This window comes from Ambystoma mexicanum, chromosome 3p (assembly GCF_040938575.1).
Source record: "Ambystoma mexicanum isolate Mex_15411 chromosome 3p, UKY_AmexF1_1, whole genome shotgun sequence".
Taxonomy (NCBI): Eukaryota; Metazoa; Chordata; class Amphibia; order Caudata; family Ambystomatidae; genus Ambystoma; species Ambystoma mexicanum.
This window is the reverse complement of record NC_090925.1, coordinates 486,731,782-486,750,407: the sequence shown is the minus strand read 5'-3', so window position 1 is coordinate 486,750,407 and position 18,626 is coordinate 486,731,782. Positions and strand designations below refer to the sequence as shown.

Genomic DNA, 18,626 nt, shown 5'->3' with positions numbered 1-18,626 from the left:
CCTGAATCTCTGCCCTGTAACATTTCCTGGGGAGCCATAATCGCATTTGAATGAAAATGACACCACCAGATCGGCCTTGTTATAGGTTTTCCAATGATACATGTCCCATTTCTATTAGTATCACTGTTCCAAAGTTAATAGGAAAAACGTGATTCCCAATTTAAATCTATGGCAAATAATGACATGCTTCTGAGTCCTTCAGTTTGACAGTTAAGTTTCCCTTTTTCATTGTTGTTGACAATAAAGCCTTTAACAAACTCAGAAATAAAATAGCAATACAATCATTTAAAATATAAGCAGAAATTGGCATAGAACCATTTCATAACCATTCAAAGAATATTACTGTACATCATCATTACCCTCTAAAACAAAAAGACCAGACTAACTTTTCCTTTACTTATAATACAATAAAGGTACTCAGTAACTCCCAATGGAACCATGAGGGCAGTGTTAAGATAAGAACTTTAGGAGGCATAACCATAAAAGTAAACTTATGTATTTAGTAAGGTCCTGAGCAGTCACCTCTCAGCTCAGCCCTCATCCAGCAACTGCCTAACCCGGAACTTTTGCACACCCCAAGCCTCCCCCAGAAGTTCCAGGTTCTATGAATGCTGAACATGCGGGCATCAAAAAATTCACCTCACTGATGAGGCCCAACAAGGCTGAAACACGAGTATGGGGTTGCTGTTGGTACTCTTGTTTAGAGAGGAATTGCCATAGCATTTCGGTGCTGGACTGCCATGTGGGCGGGACAAAGAGATATGCAAATGGTATTTCCCATCTGTGAAAGGTACAGTGAGTAAAAAGTGTGTGGTGCAAACTCTCACCTCAGAACAAGTTATCATGCCATGTTCTTTCTGGAGAGGAGGGCCTGCTACCTTTTCTGAAATCTTTCTCCGGACCAGCATTTTGATGAGGCAGTTGGAAATTAATAATGCCTTTCTGTCTGTGGCTCCAAGTAAGTGTTCTAGGTTCTTCACTTGTCAGGCTTCTATCAGCCAAACACAGTTTCCTTTTCGTGGGCAGAAAATACTGCACAATGTGGCTTAGAGGATAAGCTGCTAACTTTGGAGCAAGAACTGAGTTTTAGTTCTGCGCTCTCAATTAACCAAGCTCTGTGATCCTAGATAAATCACAAAAATTCCCAGTGCCTGAAATTAACCATTCACCAAATTATTGGGATTTCCAAAGAACAGTCTTAACAGTGCTAGGATATGCTGTATTTATAACTAGCAATTTATATAAAAAAATAAGTTTCAAGAAAAACGTGTTGGAATATTGAGTTTTTATCTCTAGATCTGGAGTAGGGGGGAAGGTGTACGTTTCTCTGAAGGACTGCAATATGCAAATTCCATACCTGGTTTCCCCCTGAAGAAGAACTCAAAATAATTGATGCAATATATGCTAGATGTGTACGGGGAACAAAGCTGGGCCTGGATTATCTGTAAACCCAGCATTCCTGCCCATAAATTGCTAAAGCACCCTGTGCACCTCATTTGCCTGCATGCCCAAAAATCTGCATAATCAGGTGAACGGGAACCTTACTGCCCTCTAATTGGCTAAATTACCTAGATGTACAATTGGCCAAACATAATCGGAATATTCTGCAGTTTGAGCGACAGGGAGGACGACACAGACTTCACAGCTAATCCATCATGTCAATCCGTTGATAGGAAACTCCCTTAGTTGGAGGCGTTTGAAATCTTTCAAAATACCAATAATGTTTGCATTATAGAGTCACAAACAGAGGCGTTGCTAGGGGAGTGCTGGGCGGGGCTGTAGACCCAGGTCTTCTGGTTGTAGCCCCAGATAGAACCTCAGGGGCTACAACTAAAATGCTAGCTAGCCCCGAGTCCTGACATTAGCGTAGCCCCAGATCTTTGCCAGACCTAGCAACACCCCCTGGTCACTCGCAAACCTTCTAATTACTGATGCTCCCCCAACAGTATGTAGGACTCACTTCATCAGGACTGGAGGCTTGGTAAACTCTGCACGAGTCTTCATACTGCTTCTCGGCCTCCGCTTGATCGGTGACGCCGTTGGATTCATAGACTGGCGTGACATTGTGGCAAAGGGCGATGGCTTTCACTGCCTCGTACACCCGGCTGCTCATGGTTTTCCGTACTTTGGTAGCCAGCGTGGGCCCTTTCAAAGCTGGCGGATCTTGAGATGGCTAGATTTAAAAACAGAAGCAAGTTATAACACCAAACCACAGAGAAATAGTAAACCAAATTCTCCTTATATGACAATTAGTTTAATACATGCATGGTTCCACCTACATATGACGGCAAACTGATCACACGATTTTGAAATGCGTATCCTATTGACACAAGAACGTCTTACAATTCATTTAAGCGGAAAACAATGTTAGTTTTTACATGGTTAAAACTCTGGAAAACTGCACGTTCCGTTTTTCGCATTCGTCCCAGTATAATTCAGCGCTTAAGACACAGCATTAATGCTGCCCTTACTCGGAACACAGTGTTAACGTTGTTTTCACAGATCACTCATATCTGGCAAAATAGATAAATCGTTTCTATCAATCCGTTTTTACAAGGACAGCAACGACTGACTTTTGTAATTAATGTGCCGGCCCCATGACAGTTTCTACCTGAATAATTTCCTTTTCAGCTTTTTTGGTATCTTTTTCTTAAATATGCTTTACATCGTCAGAAACGTTTGGAGATAAATAATGGCCAAAGACTGGAAGTTTCTCTAAATATTAGCAATCCAAGCTATTATATATTTGTCATGTTTGGCATTTTACACTCCACCTAAAACAAAGCATCGGTTGACACTACGAACAAATTGAAAGGGGGTGAAAATCGCAATGTGTGCACCACCAAGAACAAAGGAAAAAGGTGCTAAAAATCACAATGTGTGCACCACCAAGGGCAAAGGAAAAAGGTGCTAAAAATCACAATGTGTGCACCACCAAGAGCAAAGGAAAAGGGTGCTAAAAATCACAATGTGTGCACCACCAAGAACAAAGGAAAAAGGTGCTAAAAATCACAATGTGTGCACCACCAAGAACAAAGGAAAAAGGTGCTAAAAATCACAATGTGTGCACCACCAAGGGCAAAGGAAAAAGGTGCTAAAAATCACAATGTGTGCACCACCAAGAGCAAAGGAAAAGGGTGCTAAAAATCACAATGTGTGCACCACCAAGAACAAAGGAAAAAGGTGCTAAAAATCACAATGTGTGCACCACCAAGAACAAAGGAAAAAGGTGCTAAAAATCACAATGTGTGCACCACCAAGAACAAAGGAAAAAGGTGCTAAAAATCACAATGTGTGCACCACCAAGAACAAAGGAAAAAGGTGCTAAAAATCACAATGTGTGCACCACCAAGAACAAAGGAAAAAGGTGCTAAAAATCACAATGTGTGACCCAACAAAGCTTAAGGGGTCAAAAGAGACACAGTGAGCCACCACAAGCAATAAAACGAAAGAGGGCAAAAAACACAACGTCAGCAGCAGCACTACCAAATGTAAAGGAGTTGAAAAGCACATGTGCACCGCCACTAACAAAAATGAAGCGGCTGAAAACGCAACATATGTGGCAACTCCACAAAGCTCAAGGGTCCAACAAATATAACGAGAGCTCCACCTGCATAGCTAAAAAAGCGGACAAAACAATGAGCGCCACCAACAACGCCGAAGGGGCTGAAGAGCAAAACGTGAGCGTCAGTCCCAATGAAGTCGGACTCATTGCTTGGCGTCGAGGGAAAGAGGTGGAGACGAGAATGTGTCAGGTGAGCGGGTTAGGGGCCGGAGCCAGCATCAACCAAACGGATCCCCTGGCGCATGCCTCCCATTAAGGGGCGGGCGGGCGGGCCGGAGCGCCTGTGACGCAATAGAGCCTCGACTGCTTCCCATAGACTTCCAGACTGGAAAGGTTGGGGGGTCGTGGCCAGGGTGACTGGTAAAGTGTGCGGCACCAGCATGCCACCACATATAATGCCGTTTTATTGGCGCGTAAATCAAGTTGCCATGTTTTAGTGTGAATACGAGACTGCTCCACACGAGGAAGCAGGTTCATACTTTCGGAGTATTTGCTAATGAAGCGCAAAAGTCGGCATACGTTGGTATGTGAGTAACATTGTCCATCAAAAAACATCTGCAATCCAACTATAAGAAACTAGAAGGCTTTTGTTTAATATTTTAAATGTTCTACCTAGAGTAGGAGCATGTAACGCTCCACCGAACTGCACCCAGCAACACAACAGCAAACGTTTTGAGCGTTCCCCCCATTTTCCCACAAAATTAACCCAGACACTTCTTTCAGGTCTGCCACAGTGCTTAAAGAGCATGCTTATTGCAGCAGTGTGCAATACCAAGCCCTGTAAGCACAGGCACAATTGTAGGCATTACACCTATGATACAGTAAGAACATTGTGTTTTCAAATGCTTGCTATATTTTCTATGCAAGGGCGCCCTCTACACGTAAGAATTGTGAATATTAGCCTGTACCACATTTAAACAGAAATGTGAATAATAGCTTGCGTCACATCTAGACAGGATTGTGAGTATTAGCTCTGTCACATCTAGAAAGGATTGTGAGTATTAGCTTCTGTCACATCTTGTCACATCTAGACAGGATTGTAATTATTAGCTTGTGTCACATCTAGACAAGATTGTGAATATTAGCTTGCGTCACTTCTAGACAGAATTGTGAATACTAGCCTATGCCACATCTAGACAGGATTGTGAATATTAACTTGCGTCCCATCTCGACAGGATTGTGAGTATTAGCCAGTGCCACTTTTAGACAGGATTGTGAATATTAGCTTGTGTCACATCTTGACAGGATTGAGAATATTAACTTGCATCACATCTAGACAGGATTGTGAGTAGACAATATTGTGAGTTTTAGCTTTTGTCCCATCTAGACAGGGTTGTGAGTATTGGCTTGCGTCACTTCTAGACATAATTTTGAATACTAGCCTATGCCACATCTAGACAGGATTCTGAGTTTTAGCTTGCGTCACATCTAGACAAGGTTGCGAGTATTAGCTTGTGTCACATCTAGACAAGATTGAGAATATTAACTTGCGTCACATCCAGACAGGATTGTGAGCAGTAACTTGCGTCACATCTAAACAGGACTGTGAGTATTAGCCAGTGCCACTTTTAGATATAATTGCGCATATTAGATTGTGTCACATCTAGACAGGACTGTGAACATTAGCTTGCGTCACATCTAGACACGATTTTGAATATCGACCTACATCACATTTAGATATATAATTGTGAATATTAGCTTACGTCAAATCTAGACAGGATTGTGAATATTAGCCTGTGACACATTTAGATATAATTGTGAATATTAGATTGCGTCACATATAGACAGGATTGTGAATATTAGCCAGTGACACATTTAGATATAATTGTGAATATTAGCTTGCGTCACATCTAGACAGGATTGTAATTATTAGCTTGCGTCACATCTAGACAGCTTTGTGAATATTAGTGCCGCATCTAGACAGAAATGTGGAGATATTCACACAACCAAATCTAGAAAGAATTTGGAAACTAGCAAGTATCCCATCTAGATAGCGAGAACACTAACCAACCCACTAACAATCTGCCCATTCTGCATACACGTCTCAAACTCTAACAAACACAACCACAGCCCTAAAGCACAGCAAACCGCACAAGCTTCCCTACACTGCAACAACAAAACAAATCGCACATAGCCTTGCACACCAGAACACGACGGGCTACCAACTGAAAAGCACTTTTCCCACTAGGTTCCACTAACTCACCCCCCCCCTCCCGCCCCCACCCCACCACCTCCCCCTTTCATTCTCAGATCCGCCAGAGCGTTAGGGGACCACTCTGGTGGTGATAGTGTGTGGTACAAATGTCCTTTAACATTAACTTTTAAGATTTGTAATCTTTCGCAGAAATTCTAACCCGCTTCAAATTAGAAAAATGTGATGAAAAAAAGCTACATGAAAAATAAACATTCCTATGTTAGGTACTGCCTTTGCAAAGGCGGAACAAATGACAAACACTTATGCAATTGCGGTAACAAAAAAAGGTTTCATAAAATGTTCATATGCCGATTCCATCAGGAGCGCATTTTTCTAGAAAAAACAAGAGTAATCCGATATTTAACAGAGAATTAGGGGTTCATTTCCATGACATGGTTCAGAAAAGTAAATACAGATGGTCCGTCCTCCTGAAACCCGAAAAATGGGTTTCATTAAATGCTTAATACTATTTTTAGTAGCAGCATAGAAACTCTCGGGTAATTATAGAATTACTAAATTAAACTGGTCACAGTGAGGGCATGTGGTGGTCCTGCTTCCTGCTCTGTTGACCTCTGGTGTCAAGAGGACATGAGTTTCACTTCCAGGCCAAAGGGCACAGTATGGAAACAATAATTAGAGCAATGAATCAGAACTACAGTTTAAATGAATCAATATTACCCAAGAAGTATAGCACACTGCACTCAAAATAAGAAACACATATTACAGGTTAACAATGCAAATAATAGATACCAGTACAATAACGAGTCATTACTACTTTCTAATTTATATGTAAGGCAGAGACGTAATGACAGAACACGTTTTATGGTTTTCAGCTGTTCCCTCAACTTCGCTAAGCACACAATGCTCTGAATTCAGGGGGATTGTTGATACAAACACGTTATATGGAAATAGAAAGACAACACCAACTAAATGACACTATCACAACACCCTGCAGTTGGTGCAAGGCGAGCATTAGAGCTGTAAGTTTCGCATTACGTGGCTTAAGTCGGTGACGGGAGAGGAACCCACATTTTGACCACTGCCAAAATGGGAGCAAGGGGGAAGTGTCGTCACTGCAGCATCATGCACGCAAAACACAGGAACGCCAACATCTGCCGAAAACTAGTTCTGCACACGCAGGATGCACATTGCCTGGGCGCAGAAATAGAAGCACAAGGTCGCCCACAATCCCGGCCCTGGGTGCAGAGGTCTCGCGTGTTCCCGTCCCATGCGTGAGAAAGACGTCCAGTGGCGGTTTATTCGTTAACTTCATTCTGGGAGTTGTAGTGCCGTATTTAAAATGGGAGAGACTGAAAGTGCAAGTCCCAGAATAACAACAAATAAAGGCTAGTGCCTGGCTAGCTCTGGCCTGGATCTGCGAAACCTGAGAACTCTGCAGCCCGCCCCCCTCCCAGGGAGAAGAGGACTCGGGGCCAGGCGTGTGAAAATCCCTGTGAATTTTTTTATTTTGTTTTGGTAGGTGGGTTAAAGCACTTGCACAGCAGGAATTGGGTTGAGCCACCGACCAAACTCATTTTCCAAAGGCATGTGTTACAGCTGCCAAACGGTAAACGGCTTAAGTTCCAATCAGCAGCGAGACACTCTGCAGCAAGGGGCCAAACCTGCCGAGCCGCTCAGCCCCTCCATCTTAATGTGTTCCGATGGATTCCGCAGGCCTTCCGGGTTGGCAATTCCCTTCCAAATGTAATAGTAACTGAGTTACGCACAGACCGAGCCCACTTTGCAGATCCTTAAACAACTGGCCTCTTAATGTTGCTTTTTTAATTGTACCTTTGCCTCTTATTCACGCAATACTTGGGTATTTTGAGGCACTGGATCACGGTCAGCTCGACGCGCACGCTGGAAAGGCTTCTCTCATGACAACGTGGCCTACTATGGCCCCTTGCATAATAACAATAACATGTATAAATCCCCAGACCCTGCCTACCCCCAATGACAAGAGCCAGAGACTTTCTACCCCCAATGACAAGAGCCAGAGACTTTCTGAAAGTTGGAAACATAATACACGTTATTGGAGACATATTGGTCGCATTATTAGAGTCATCCTATCAGCCGGCCCCAACCCCACTCAGGTCTTAGGAATGCCTGTGCTGGAAATTGACATTTACTGTAGGGTGCCACCAAGGGGGGGGCCCACGGGCACGGCCCCCTTTATAAAAACGCCAGCACATTTACTTATGTGCGTTTGTTTTTGGTGTGCCACCCCAAGATTTCCGGTATAGCCACCCCTATGAAAAATGTCTGAGGGTGCTACTGATGGAATTACTGGGTGAACTCCCCCGTGCACGAGGGAGGGAGTATGGTGTGTGGGCGGGGGCGGGGTGGATTGTCAGTGGTGTGGGCCGGACTGAGAGGCAGAGCTAGGTGTTGAATAATGTGGGTGTCCTAAACATAGGATGCTTGCAGCTTTGCATAAAAACAAAGTGCATTTTGGGAGCATTTGAATGACCAATTTATCGAAGATGTCGGTCATTGTATGTGTGATTTTTAGAAATTGTTAAGATATTAGAATGCTTAATGCAACTGTATAGATGGGTAGCCAGAAGTGCCGGTTTTCACGGGACTGTCCCGGTATTTGGCGCTCTGTCCGCCTTTCTGAAGATTATGTTCCCATTGGAAACGGCAGTGATCCCGGTTTTTTTCGTAGTAGGTCTTCATAGCTGGCAGGCAGGAATGCACAATTTCGCACAGAAGAAATGCTGCACTTTACAACTTAAGATAGTGTTAGTTTGTGATTAATTATAATGTGTTTCTTTGAACAGTAAGTCTTAAACCCCCTTCTCCTGTAGTGCCTTGACAGCCACTTTCAAGCGTTAGTCCCACGTTTATGTTAGTTGCACTGTGCTGGTTTTTTCCTTTTTAAATCTGATCACCCAATGTATACATTAATACTAGTGTTACGTTGTTAGATGAAATGGTACCTATTACTGATTTTTTTTTGGGAAAATTGTGAAATCTGAAAAAAAAATTTTTTAAAAAGTCTAATAGTATTGCAAATTGTGCATTCCTTGTAAGCATGCAATGCACACTGGGTTTGGTGCTCATTTCCTCTGTCAGAATGGTCACCATTTATTTATTTTACATTAATTATTTTTACATTCATAGCGTGTGCACAGCCCGTGGGCATCCAGGCGCTATAACATGACCAGTTACTTATGAGATAGTACAAGCATAGTAGACATACATTGTGATTGGATTGACAGTTCCTGTGGTGGAGGATTAGTTAGGTGAATAACTTTTTAGAGCTGTTCGGAATGACCAATACGAATGTTCGGCTCACAAGACGGACAGGAGCAGGTTCCACGACAGTAAAATGTGTCATGACACATTTACCATGACAGAAAAATGTGTCTAAAGCACGAGACATATAACTTTGGACCTTTTCATTGTTTGAGTTTAGGCCGTCCTGGAGAGCAAAGGACGACTTGCAGTTTGGAAAGTCACATATCGCTGCTTGCAGTATGCAGTGAGTCTCCCATTGAGGCTTCAAGCGCACAAAGTTCAAGAGACTCACGACAATTGGGTGCAGCAAGCTTCCTCAACCTTTGGGCCTCACGTCTACACGAAAAGGTGCTCTGGCAAGACCATTTTTACCAGAGCTGTTCCGGCCCAATTCCTTCCCTGGTCTCAAGGACTTGCTAGCCAATCTGCCTACTTTTGAATTGCTGTTTAAATGATCCCATTGAGTTAATCACTGCAATGTGGTTTAGTAACACAAGTCTAGCTCCACACATAGCCCAAAGAGGGCCTCCCCCGCTCCACCCCCCCCCCCAGGCCGCATGTTCAAAACTGGCGCAGGTAACCAAACGCTTGTGCCGAGCACAGCCTAACTTCGGGGAACACAGTGGCAACAGGTATTTCAAAGACTAGTCTGCTGTGTTCCAACCCAGGAGCAAAGGCACAGGGCAGCAGTCCATGACCAATTTGGACACTGCATCGGGTGATCAAGGATATCCAGATGGGTAGTGGTGGGAAGTGCATGGCAGGTTAGGGTCAGCTATCTTCCTGGCTGGAGACAAGTTCTCAAAGAAGTCGAACAGGAGGTACTACAGAGAATGGAATAAAGGAGGAGCCATCGGTAGCGGGGCCTTCTCTCCTTTCTCCATCTGGCATCTGCTGAGACAAGGCCCTGTCAAGGACCATACAACAGCAATACTCATATGCCATTCAGGAGTCCAAGGGCACATTGGTGACAAGCGAGCGCTATGCCTTTAGGAATGGGCGCCATACACAAATAATACAATAACCGGTATTATGAATTGCGATAGGTTTTGCCATAGGAAATTTGAAATGACTGAACCCAATGCGAGGCGCAGTTTGACACCCAACACGTGACCTGGAATGTTTAATGTTCAAGCCGGATAAGAGATCTTGGAAAATCACTGTAAATGCAGCTCCAGACACCCCAGGCACTAGGTTACTATTATTGGTGCAGCAGAATTGTATTGCTTCCAAATTACAAAGTCAGCCACAACAGAACTCTGCTCCCGATTGAAAAATAAAGTTATGTTCGCTATGAAAAGACATGTAGATTGTTGCATTGAGGTCGTTCACCAGACGAACGTTTTAGTCTCATGCTGGTACTTCTTGAGTTAGTTAAACTAGGCAACCAATTATCAAAGGGATGGCCACCTTCAAATGCCTGTAAACGGGGGTCCAATCAGAAGTGTAAGATATGCGGAAGTGATACCAGTAGGGGCACCCTTGATTTGTGTATTTCAACATAATGAAAAAACGAAAGGACACACTTGAGAAGTTGGCGTGGCATTTAATACCTATGTACAGCTGAGGTAAACATCCATTATAGGACCCACACCACAATGGGAGCGGAGAAAATGATGTGCAATACACAAAGTAGCGATCTGCATCCACAGGGATTGTATTGTATTGTACTGGTCATTTATATAGCGCTTTTTACCATGATTATAGTCTCAATGCACTGGTAGGGGGAACGTCCTAGGCGATCACCGAGTAGGATTATTTGTTTGGTTGTTGTATTATTTCTATTGCACACCAGACCCAGAGGTATCAGGGCGCTAGGGCATCAAGAGGGTTGTTAAACTTATGTTACATTATTACACAGAGTTAAAATACAGTTTTGGTTACAATACTGTGCACATCATCAGCAATAAGCAGGCAGTGCGAGAGTTATACAGGAGGTAGATATGCATTGTAAGTAAATGAACAGAGACCAAGCGGTGAGAATACTGTGAAACAGATATATACAATAAGTACAGTGAAGACTGGGATATAGCGTGTAATATAAGGTCATATGTCGTGTTCCTTGAACCAATGGATGAGATTGGATCTGAATTGTAAGTATGGTAGGTCTTCCCTTAGAGAGGGAGGGAGGGAGGGAGTTCCAATATTGTGCTGATTTGACAGGAAATTGTGTGTATTTGGCCACATAAGGCTTAGCAGGGCTGGCCCGGCTGTGGTAGAGAGCGACCCATGCAGTCAGGCATGTGGATGAGTGCTGGGTCAGGAGATGGCGTTGAGTGCTAGAGACTCACTATGTTTTCAGCGTGCCTGAATTTGTCATAGGTCTTCGCTGCATTCTGATGTCAGCGGTGTTGAGGCGTAGTCTAGTGTAAGTAGGCGGAGAATTATGTGAACAGCATGCCCACATTTTGTCATAGTGCTTGCTGTGTTCTGATGTGTGCGGGTAGCCATGCCGGCGCCCAGTGTCAGGGGCCAGGATACGAAGGTCAGCATATACAGGTCCAAGAAACAAGATGAAGTTCAGATGCATAAATAGTAAATAGCTCCATGGGGAGCAAAAGAGAAATTATGAAGGTAGGGTTATTGCCATATTTGATCATGTGAGGCCAGGTTGCCAAAGAATTTTAAAGCCGCAGCAGAGGTAGGGAAAGGTAACGGGGTGAGGGTGAAGATAAAATAGGCCTCATCTGGAGTACTGTAAACATATACGAGGGCCAGGACTCTTCATGTTGAAATCTGCCTACTTGCAAGTGTATTTCCAATGCCTTCTCCACTGAGATTATCCTCATCCGCTCACCCTGAATTAATCCGAATTTCACAAAAATAAATGTTTGGCAGCGTTTTGCATCTGTGTATAAAAGGGACTGAGGTATATCTGTGGATATTACAGAAGAGGAACAGAAAGAAAACTGCACATCTGTCACAAATATTTCAAAAAAGGTAGCAGGCGCTCCTCTCCAGAAAGAACATGGCATGATAACCTGTTCTGAGATGAGAGTTTGCAGCACACGCTTTTTGCTCACTGTGCCTTTCACAGATGGGAAATATCTATTTGCATATCAGTCTTTCCCGCCCACATGGACAGTCCAGCACCGAAATGCTATGGCAATTCCTCTCTGAACAAGAGTACCAACAGCAACCCCATACACGTGTTTCAGCCTTGTTGGGCCTCATCAGTGAGGTGAAGCTGTGTCTCTCTGAGCACATATTTCCCATCTGTGAAAGGTACAGTGAGCAAAAAGCGTGTGCTGCAAACTCTCATCTCAGAACAGGTTATCATGCCATGTTCTTTCTGGAGAGCAGCGCCTGCTACCTTTTTATTAAAACATTTTTGACATCAAATACAAACTTTAAGCATGCTCGCTCTATGCCATAAGCCACGTGATTGGTTATTCAGCGGGCTTTACTTCATGGTAAAACTTGCCGATTCCCCTTTCTTCGGTGACATCCTTAGCTTCTCTGCAGCCTGCCACATATCCTATGCAGCCTTCTGCCGACTCACTGTGCTGCTGCACATGCCAAGGGTCACCTATGCCATCGCCACAATCTCATCAACCAGTTGCCGGCCAACTCCTCTCTGGACCAGCGTTCCTGTGGTATGATCCATGGTGTGGATGCTGTCTGGCCACAAAGCTCACTTCCAGCGCTTCATCAGGGATGTCCTATGCTTGTCCCTCTTTAGTTCTTTTATGGGGCACAGATCACATACCACCAGCCTTACAAAATTTGTAGCCACATGCACCAGCGTCCTAAACACTATAACCCCCCTCAGCTCAGAGCGCTTTACCACGGCTGATAGTAACTCGTGCCTATGACCATTTGCCGAGCGGTAAAGCCAGACACGTCAGTGGTTATTGCTCAAATATGATGTAACAGGGAGTGCTTGTGACACACATTTGATGAAGGAAGCAAGGCATGGCAAGCCTGAGGCAATGCTCAAGATGCCAGTCTCAGAAAAATACCCAAGCAGAAAATCAGGAGCTTATTTCCGTTATGAATTTTGAAAAACATGATATATTTGGATGTGATCTGATCCAACGTTCCAAAAGAGAGCTCATATAACTGCTTATTTTTTCTCCACACTTAAGGGGGTAACAATGACCTTATAGCGACAGTAATAAGGAATGCGGTTGCAAAACATTTCGGACACAGTGGGCTCATGGTGTGGAAACCGGATTTCTAATCTACTGGAAGTGTGATCAAGGTGGAGAGAGGAGTATCAGAGAGTCTTCAGCCAGACACCTTGGGCAGAGCCTATCTCATCTAAGAAACACAAGCATGTGCCCCTGTTGGCTTTGCAGGTAACAGCTACAGATCTGAACGAGAAGGCAAAGCACACATTTGGATTGGTGTCTATAAACAAAGCTCATCTGGGCAGTTGGACAGCTAGTGCAAGTGGATCTAAGTCACGTGACTTATGCACCCACCCACGTGCTAATCAGGTGGTGCCCTTTTGGTGCTTTTTCCCATCTCTGCCCCTTTATTTCCCTACGGAAGCTGCCTTCCATCCTTTGTTCTTTTGCAGTTGGGCAGCTGGTTAAAGTGGATATGGTTCATTTGACCACTGCCTCACCTTAACTCTAAGATCACAATGCATCCCTTGCTTGGGCATCTGAAGGGCAGATGAAGAAAAGTATCATTCCTGTTTGGTTCAGTTAGTACCACGCATCCCAGATAAGCCAGCAGCATGTGCATCACACCTCACTCACCCCTTCCCCATCGCAACCTCCACCCTTACATGTAAACACTTGGTCTACACCCCACTCCCACATACTTCCAACTCCCAAACACTCATCCCCATCCCTCTCATCACCACCCGCACTACACCTCCAAAATACTAATGCAACCTCATGTTCATCACTGCTGGTTCTGAAGTTCTACATGTAGCTGACATCACCACTCACAGTCTATACACATTCTTCATCACAGAGGCCTGGTTCAACCCCACCTCCAAACCCATCATGGATGTCCTCATCCCCAAAGGCTTCAGCTTCTTTTGGCTCAATGTCCAATCTCTTCCTTGTTCAGGATAGCCAATAATGTTCCAATTATCAATCTCACTCTTGTTATGTGTTTCTAACACCAATCCTTTACTGGTACAGGAATGATTGTTCCTGTAATGATTCTCACTCTCCTTCCTCAATGGGACAAGTACGAGTAACCCAGTAATGATTCTCACTGTGCCTCCACACTAGTTTGTCACTGGGACGAGCAATCTGAATTCACGTAATGATTCTCAATCTTCATATGCACGTTTATTAGTACTTTATTTCGGGTAACAGTAATAAAACCATTGAACGATACCAATAAAATCAATTAACACATATTGTTTAAATAATCTGCATAAAACACTACGAGAAATATTCTTTAAAACTACACCATAGAATGAATATACATTAGTCACAATGAAATCTTCCCAGAGTGCAAAGGTGCAAAAAGTGCATTAATTACTTAAGTGACGAAAAGGGTCCTGCATTGTTGAAGTTACAATCCATGGCGTGAGCCCGGGGTAAGCATGAATATTATTCTAGTTAGACAGTCCCTACCATTGGGTTTATCAAATAATAATAGCTCAGAGAGATCATAAATTATACATGTGCGGCCAGTTCTATGGAACCCTTGCTGCCCCCCATGTATTAGTGGGCATGTTTGGTTATTCTTCTCCATGCCCTCCGTAAACAGCAGCTGTAGGGGTGTAGAAGTAAGGCTCCCACTCAATGGTGGCATATCTTTGGGTACAAACATTTATTGATCAAGTAAGGGTTGAAAAAATGCCTCTCTATCCCTAAAGTTAAGGGGTTTTTCACTGCCTCTAAGAAAACGAGTGAAATTATCAGTATGTCGAAAACTAAAAGGTTCATCACTGTCGTCTCTCAAAAGCTGACCTCTGTCCATAACACTAATAACTTAAATCAACTGTGCAAAGATGATCTCTTCCCAAAGTAAAGTGTTCATGTTGGCTCCAACCAACAAAAATGTTCCCAGCCTCTCAGATAACATCCCAGATGTGATGTTACTATTGATGTATGCACCACTGCCTCCAACTTGCCTATGGCTGCCTTCATGCCCATATGTGATGATGTTACTACTGACACGTGCCCCATTGCTTCCATGTTGCCTGCTGCTGCCACCAGGCCTTCGGAAACCACAACTTATCCCGGCCCATAGGTTCGCACTCACCTCAAAAACCCTCCACGCCCCAGCACACCACACTCCGCTGTGCCCTCATTAACACGCACTACGTACCAGCTCACACGGTAGATATACATGACCTGATCACCACCCACAACATCGACCTCCTTGCTATCACAGAGACATGGCTCAATAAAGCATCTGGACCTGCCATAGCGCTTGCACTCCCCACCGGTTACACCATCTTCCGACAAAACGGACTGCTATCTAAAGGCAGCGGTGTAGCCCTCATTGCCAAAGAGTCCATCTCCATCAGAAAGGTCGAAAAGTCAGCCTTAAGTAACTGCGACTCTCATACTCAAACTCAACACCTCCCACAACTGCACTATCACACTCCACATCGTGTCCCGCTCCTGGCCCCTGTGGGATGTTTTTACCCATGCATCCGAGCCCTACCTCAAAAACTGTGCAGTACTGGCATTGAAAACATCATGACGGCCAGAGCTTCCCAGAAAATGCACAGGGAAATGCATGAAGAATAGGCTGCCACTCATTTTTGCCGATGTTATGGGCACAGAAGGGCACTGCCTAAAACCACCATTGGACTACCCACACAGTAGCCTGAAACCATTGGGAATGGCAATGCTGATTGCCAAAAGCAACCTACAATTGTGGGGGATTCATTTTCTTAAATCCCAAAAATGGGTGCATTACCAGTACTCACCACTATCAGAAAGCCGGCGTTTTAAAACAACACCAGACTTTTTTTTTTGTGTAAAACTGAATAAATGAACCCAAAGCAGGCCAAAGAAAGACTTACTGAGAGGTGGATACAATGTAAAGTTATATTCTGAAGTGACTTGAATGTTCATAACAAGACTGGCTGAGCTGTGGATTTCAGCAGTTTAAGTAAATTTGGACTGAAAGACACTAAAAATCTAAATGTTTAAAAGAAATGAGTGACCTATTTTTGAGTGTCACATAGGTTGCAATTGTTTAAATGTCATAGTTTTAAACTTAGAATCAGCATTCTAGCTGCATATGTAAAATGGTTAGTTTTATTTGAATGCAGAAAACTGGGTAACTAAAAGTGACATTAGCTGGGGGCTGGCTTAAGGAACTGAATTCTGCCTACCAGCTACCCCCGACAGGAGTTGAGACTTGCACAACAGCTGTGTTCCCAGGCCTACCTGCTTTTGCTGCTCCCACCAAAAGGGATATCGCACTTCTCTGATTGAATTACCAAGGGACTGCTAGAGACTAAACATAGGACCCAGGCAGAGGGTTTATTGAAGTGGCCATAAATGGCTTCCTCTTGAACAATGGGCCTTCCAGGGCCCAGGCAGATGGTTTATTGCAGGGGTAATAAAAATGGCTTCCTCTTGGCAGAAACTGGGAGGGGGAGAAACTGGAGACAGAGGCTGAGCTTGAAGAAAGTGGAAAGACTGGTTTCTGTACCATGTGACCTGAAAAGACACACCCCTGTAGCCAGAATATGGTTTTAGAAAAAGATGAATAACTCATAGTACGGACTTGTCATAATTATTTAAATGATACCATAATTCTTGTGATTTTTCTGCCCACATTTTAAGAGGTTTTTAGAACCGGTGGCATGATCTGGGGGCAAGCTAGCAGTTAAGAGGGTATTACTTAAAATGTATGCATGTTAAAAATCTGACACTTCATCAAGTAATGTCCATACTCCTTGCGCACATGTGTATAAATTTGGGGTAATGTCCGATATTACAAAACCAGTTAAAAAGTGCAAATGTTGCCATTTCTGAATGCAAGCTCCCAGGAAGAGCAGATTTGGACAGGGTATACCTCCTGTGATATGTGATGGGTGCATGTAATTTTAAACAAATGTGTACCTGTGCAAATATGTCTTTTGGGTCAAAATATAGATTGTGTGTAATTTGACAGGGGTGGGTTCTCTGTACCATAAACAGACCTCATCATGATGACACTTCATTTCATTCCCCCAATCAAGGGGAAGAGGAGGAAGTGGCCAATGACAAGTGGAGAGGGGTAGGGCCTAGGAAGCTAGCCTTTCCACCCATTTTCAAAACACATAAAATCAGACAGTCAGGACAGATAGGGACATTCAATTCCATCTGCTGCGGGACGCTCTGCCAGGAAAATCCATACTTTACCTCCATCAACCTCCAGAGAGCCAACATAGAGACTTCAATCTATCCACCTTCAGAGACCAAGACTTTACTTCAGAATTTGTAGCAGAGAGGTCAACTACAAGCTAAATCCCTCTTTAGCAGGCCTCAAATCATTGCCTTTATCACAGCCAGGTGAGCTGTTTGAATTCTTTGCAAGAACTCTTGCCATTTGCCAGAGAGCAGTGTTGTATCCAGAGAGAGACCAGCTGAACCGGAGACCGCTGTATCCGGACCCACAGACCTGATCAGAACCAGAGACCCAGACCAGACCAGCAGAGTAGAGCTGACCCAGACGCTGTGCGCAGAGACCGTCCGTGGCGAGTGAAGAAAACCTGACCAGATCCGTGGCGAGGCCCATTTATTTCAAAAATATATTGTGAGTACCTAGCAGAACTGTGCAGAACCAATCTCTTAGTTAAAATAATATAATTCAATCTATTTTTATCTAAGTAGAACTGCCTCCTAACTGTCACCTGTCATTTTGTAAAGCTGTCACCTGTCATTTCTAGTTGCTAGCTGTCACTTGTCACTTTGAACTTTAAAATTTCAAATCTGAAAAACGACCTTTACCATATCGCTCATATCTCCGTGACCGTTTGTCTTAGAGACTTGCAGTAACTTTCCTCTGAAAGCTTAGAATCTTGGCTTTTCAACGAACCTATAACCACATTCCTATTCCATAAACTTTTGCCGCAATCGCGAAAAACGCACTCGCGAATTTGCCGCGATTTGCAAATTTCTCCACGTGTGAAAACAGCAGCTCCCCTGCTTTCCTTGCTAAAAATTCGTTTGCCTCTTAAGAACCATCCCTGAATCATTGCTAGAGTGAGCCTGGACTAATATTAACTAGATACCACTCACCCTGAACCTCTAGGGGGAATTAAAAGCATTTTAGCATATTTTTTACTTCATTGCCAGCACATATAAAAGCGTTTTGGGCCTGTGTTTCGAACTTCTGTAGTCTAAGCTTGCTGGGGTGAACTGAATTACATTTGATTGCATTTCTGAGAACTGTGTGCTTTCCTTCCATTTCCTTGCATTGCATAAAGGGGGGAGGAGATTGCCAGAGAAAAGTGATTACATTGTTTTGTTGAAATCATATTGAGTATTTTCTGTATTGCATTTTCATTCAACATTACATCCATCTGAACTTATATAAAGCATTCTCTACCACCTTATTCTTCTGTTCCTATTCACAAGTGTGCTAGTGCCAGACTATCCATTATTGATTACTGCTCAGATTAAGTGTGACATTTAATTATTAATTATTATAAAGTGTGATATATATCTATTGTTTAAATTATCAAATAAACCTTTTAAC

The 18,626-nt window shown here is 43.5% G+C and overlaps 1 protein-coding gene across 1 annotated transcript in view; it reads right to left on the bottom strand.

Moving 5' to 3' along the window:
• The window catches only part of ATP9A (ATPase phospholipid transporting 9A (putative)), a 1,385,006-nt gene that overhangs the window by 656,803 nt on the left and 709,577 nt on the right, over nucleotides 1-18,626 (bottom strand). Inside the window, exon 14 of the mRNA XM_069651153.1 lies at nucleotides 1,961-2,173. Within this exon, the coding sequence (XP_069507254.1) occupies nucleotides 1,961-2,173 (213 nt within the window). The remainder of the gene's footprint in view (nucleotides 1-1,960; nucleotides 2,174-18,626) is intronic.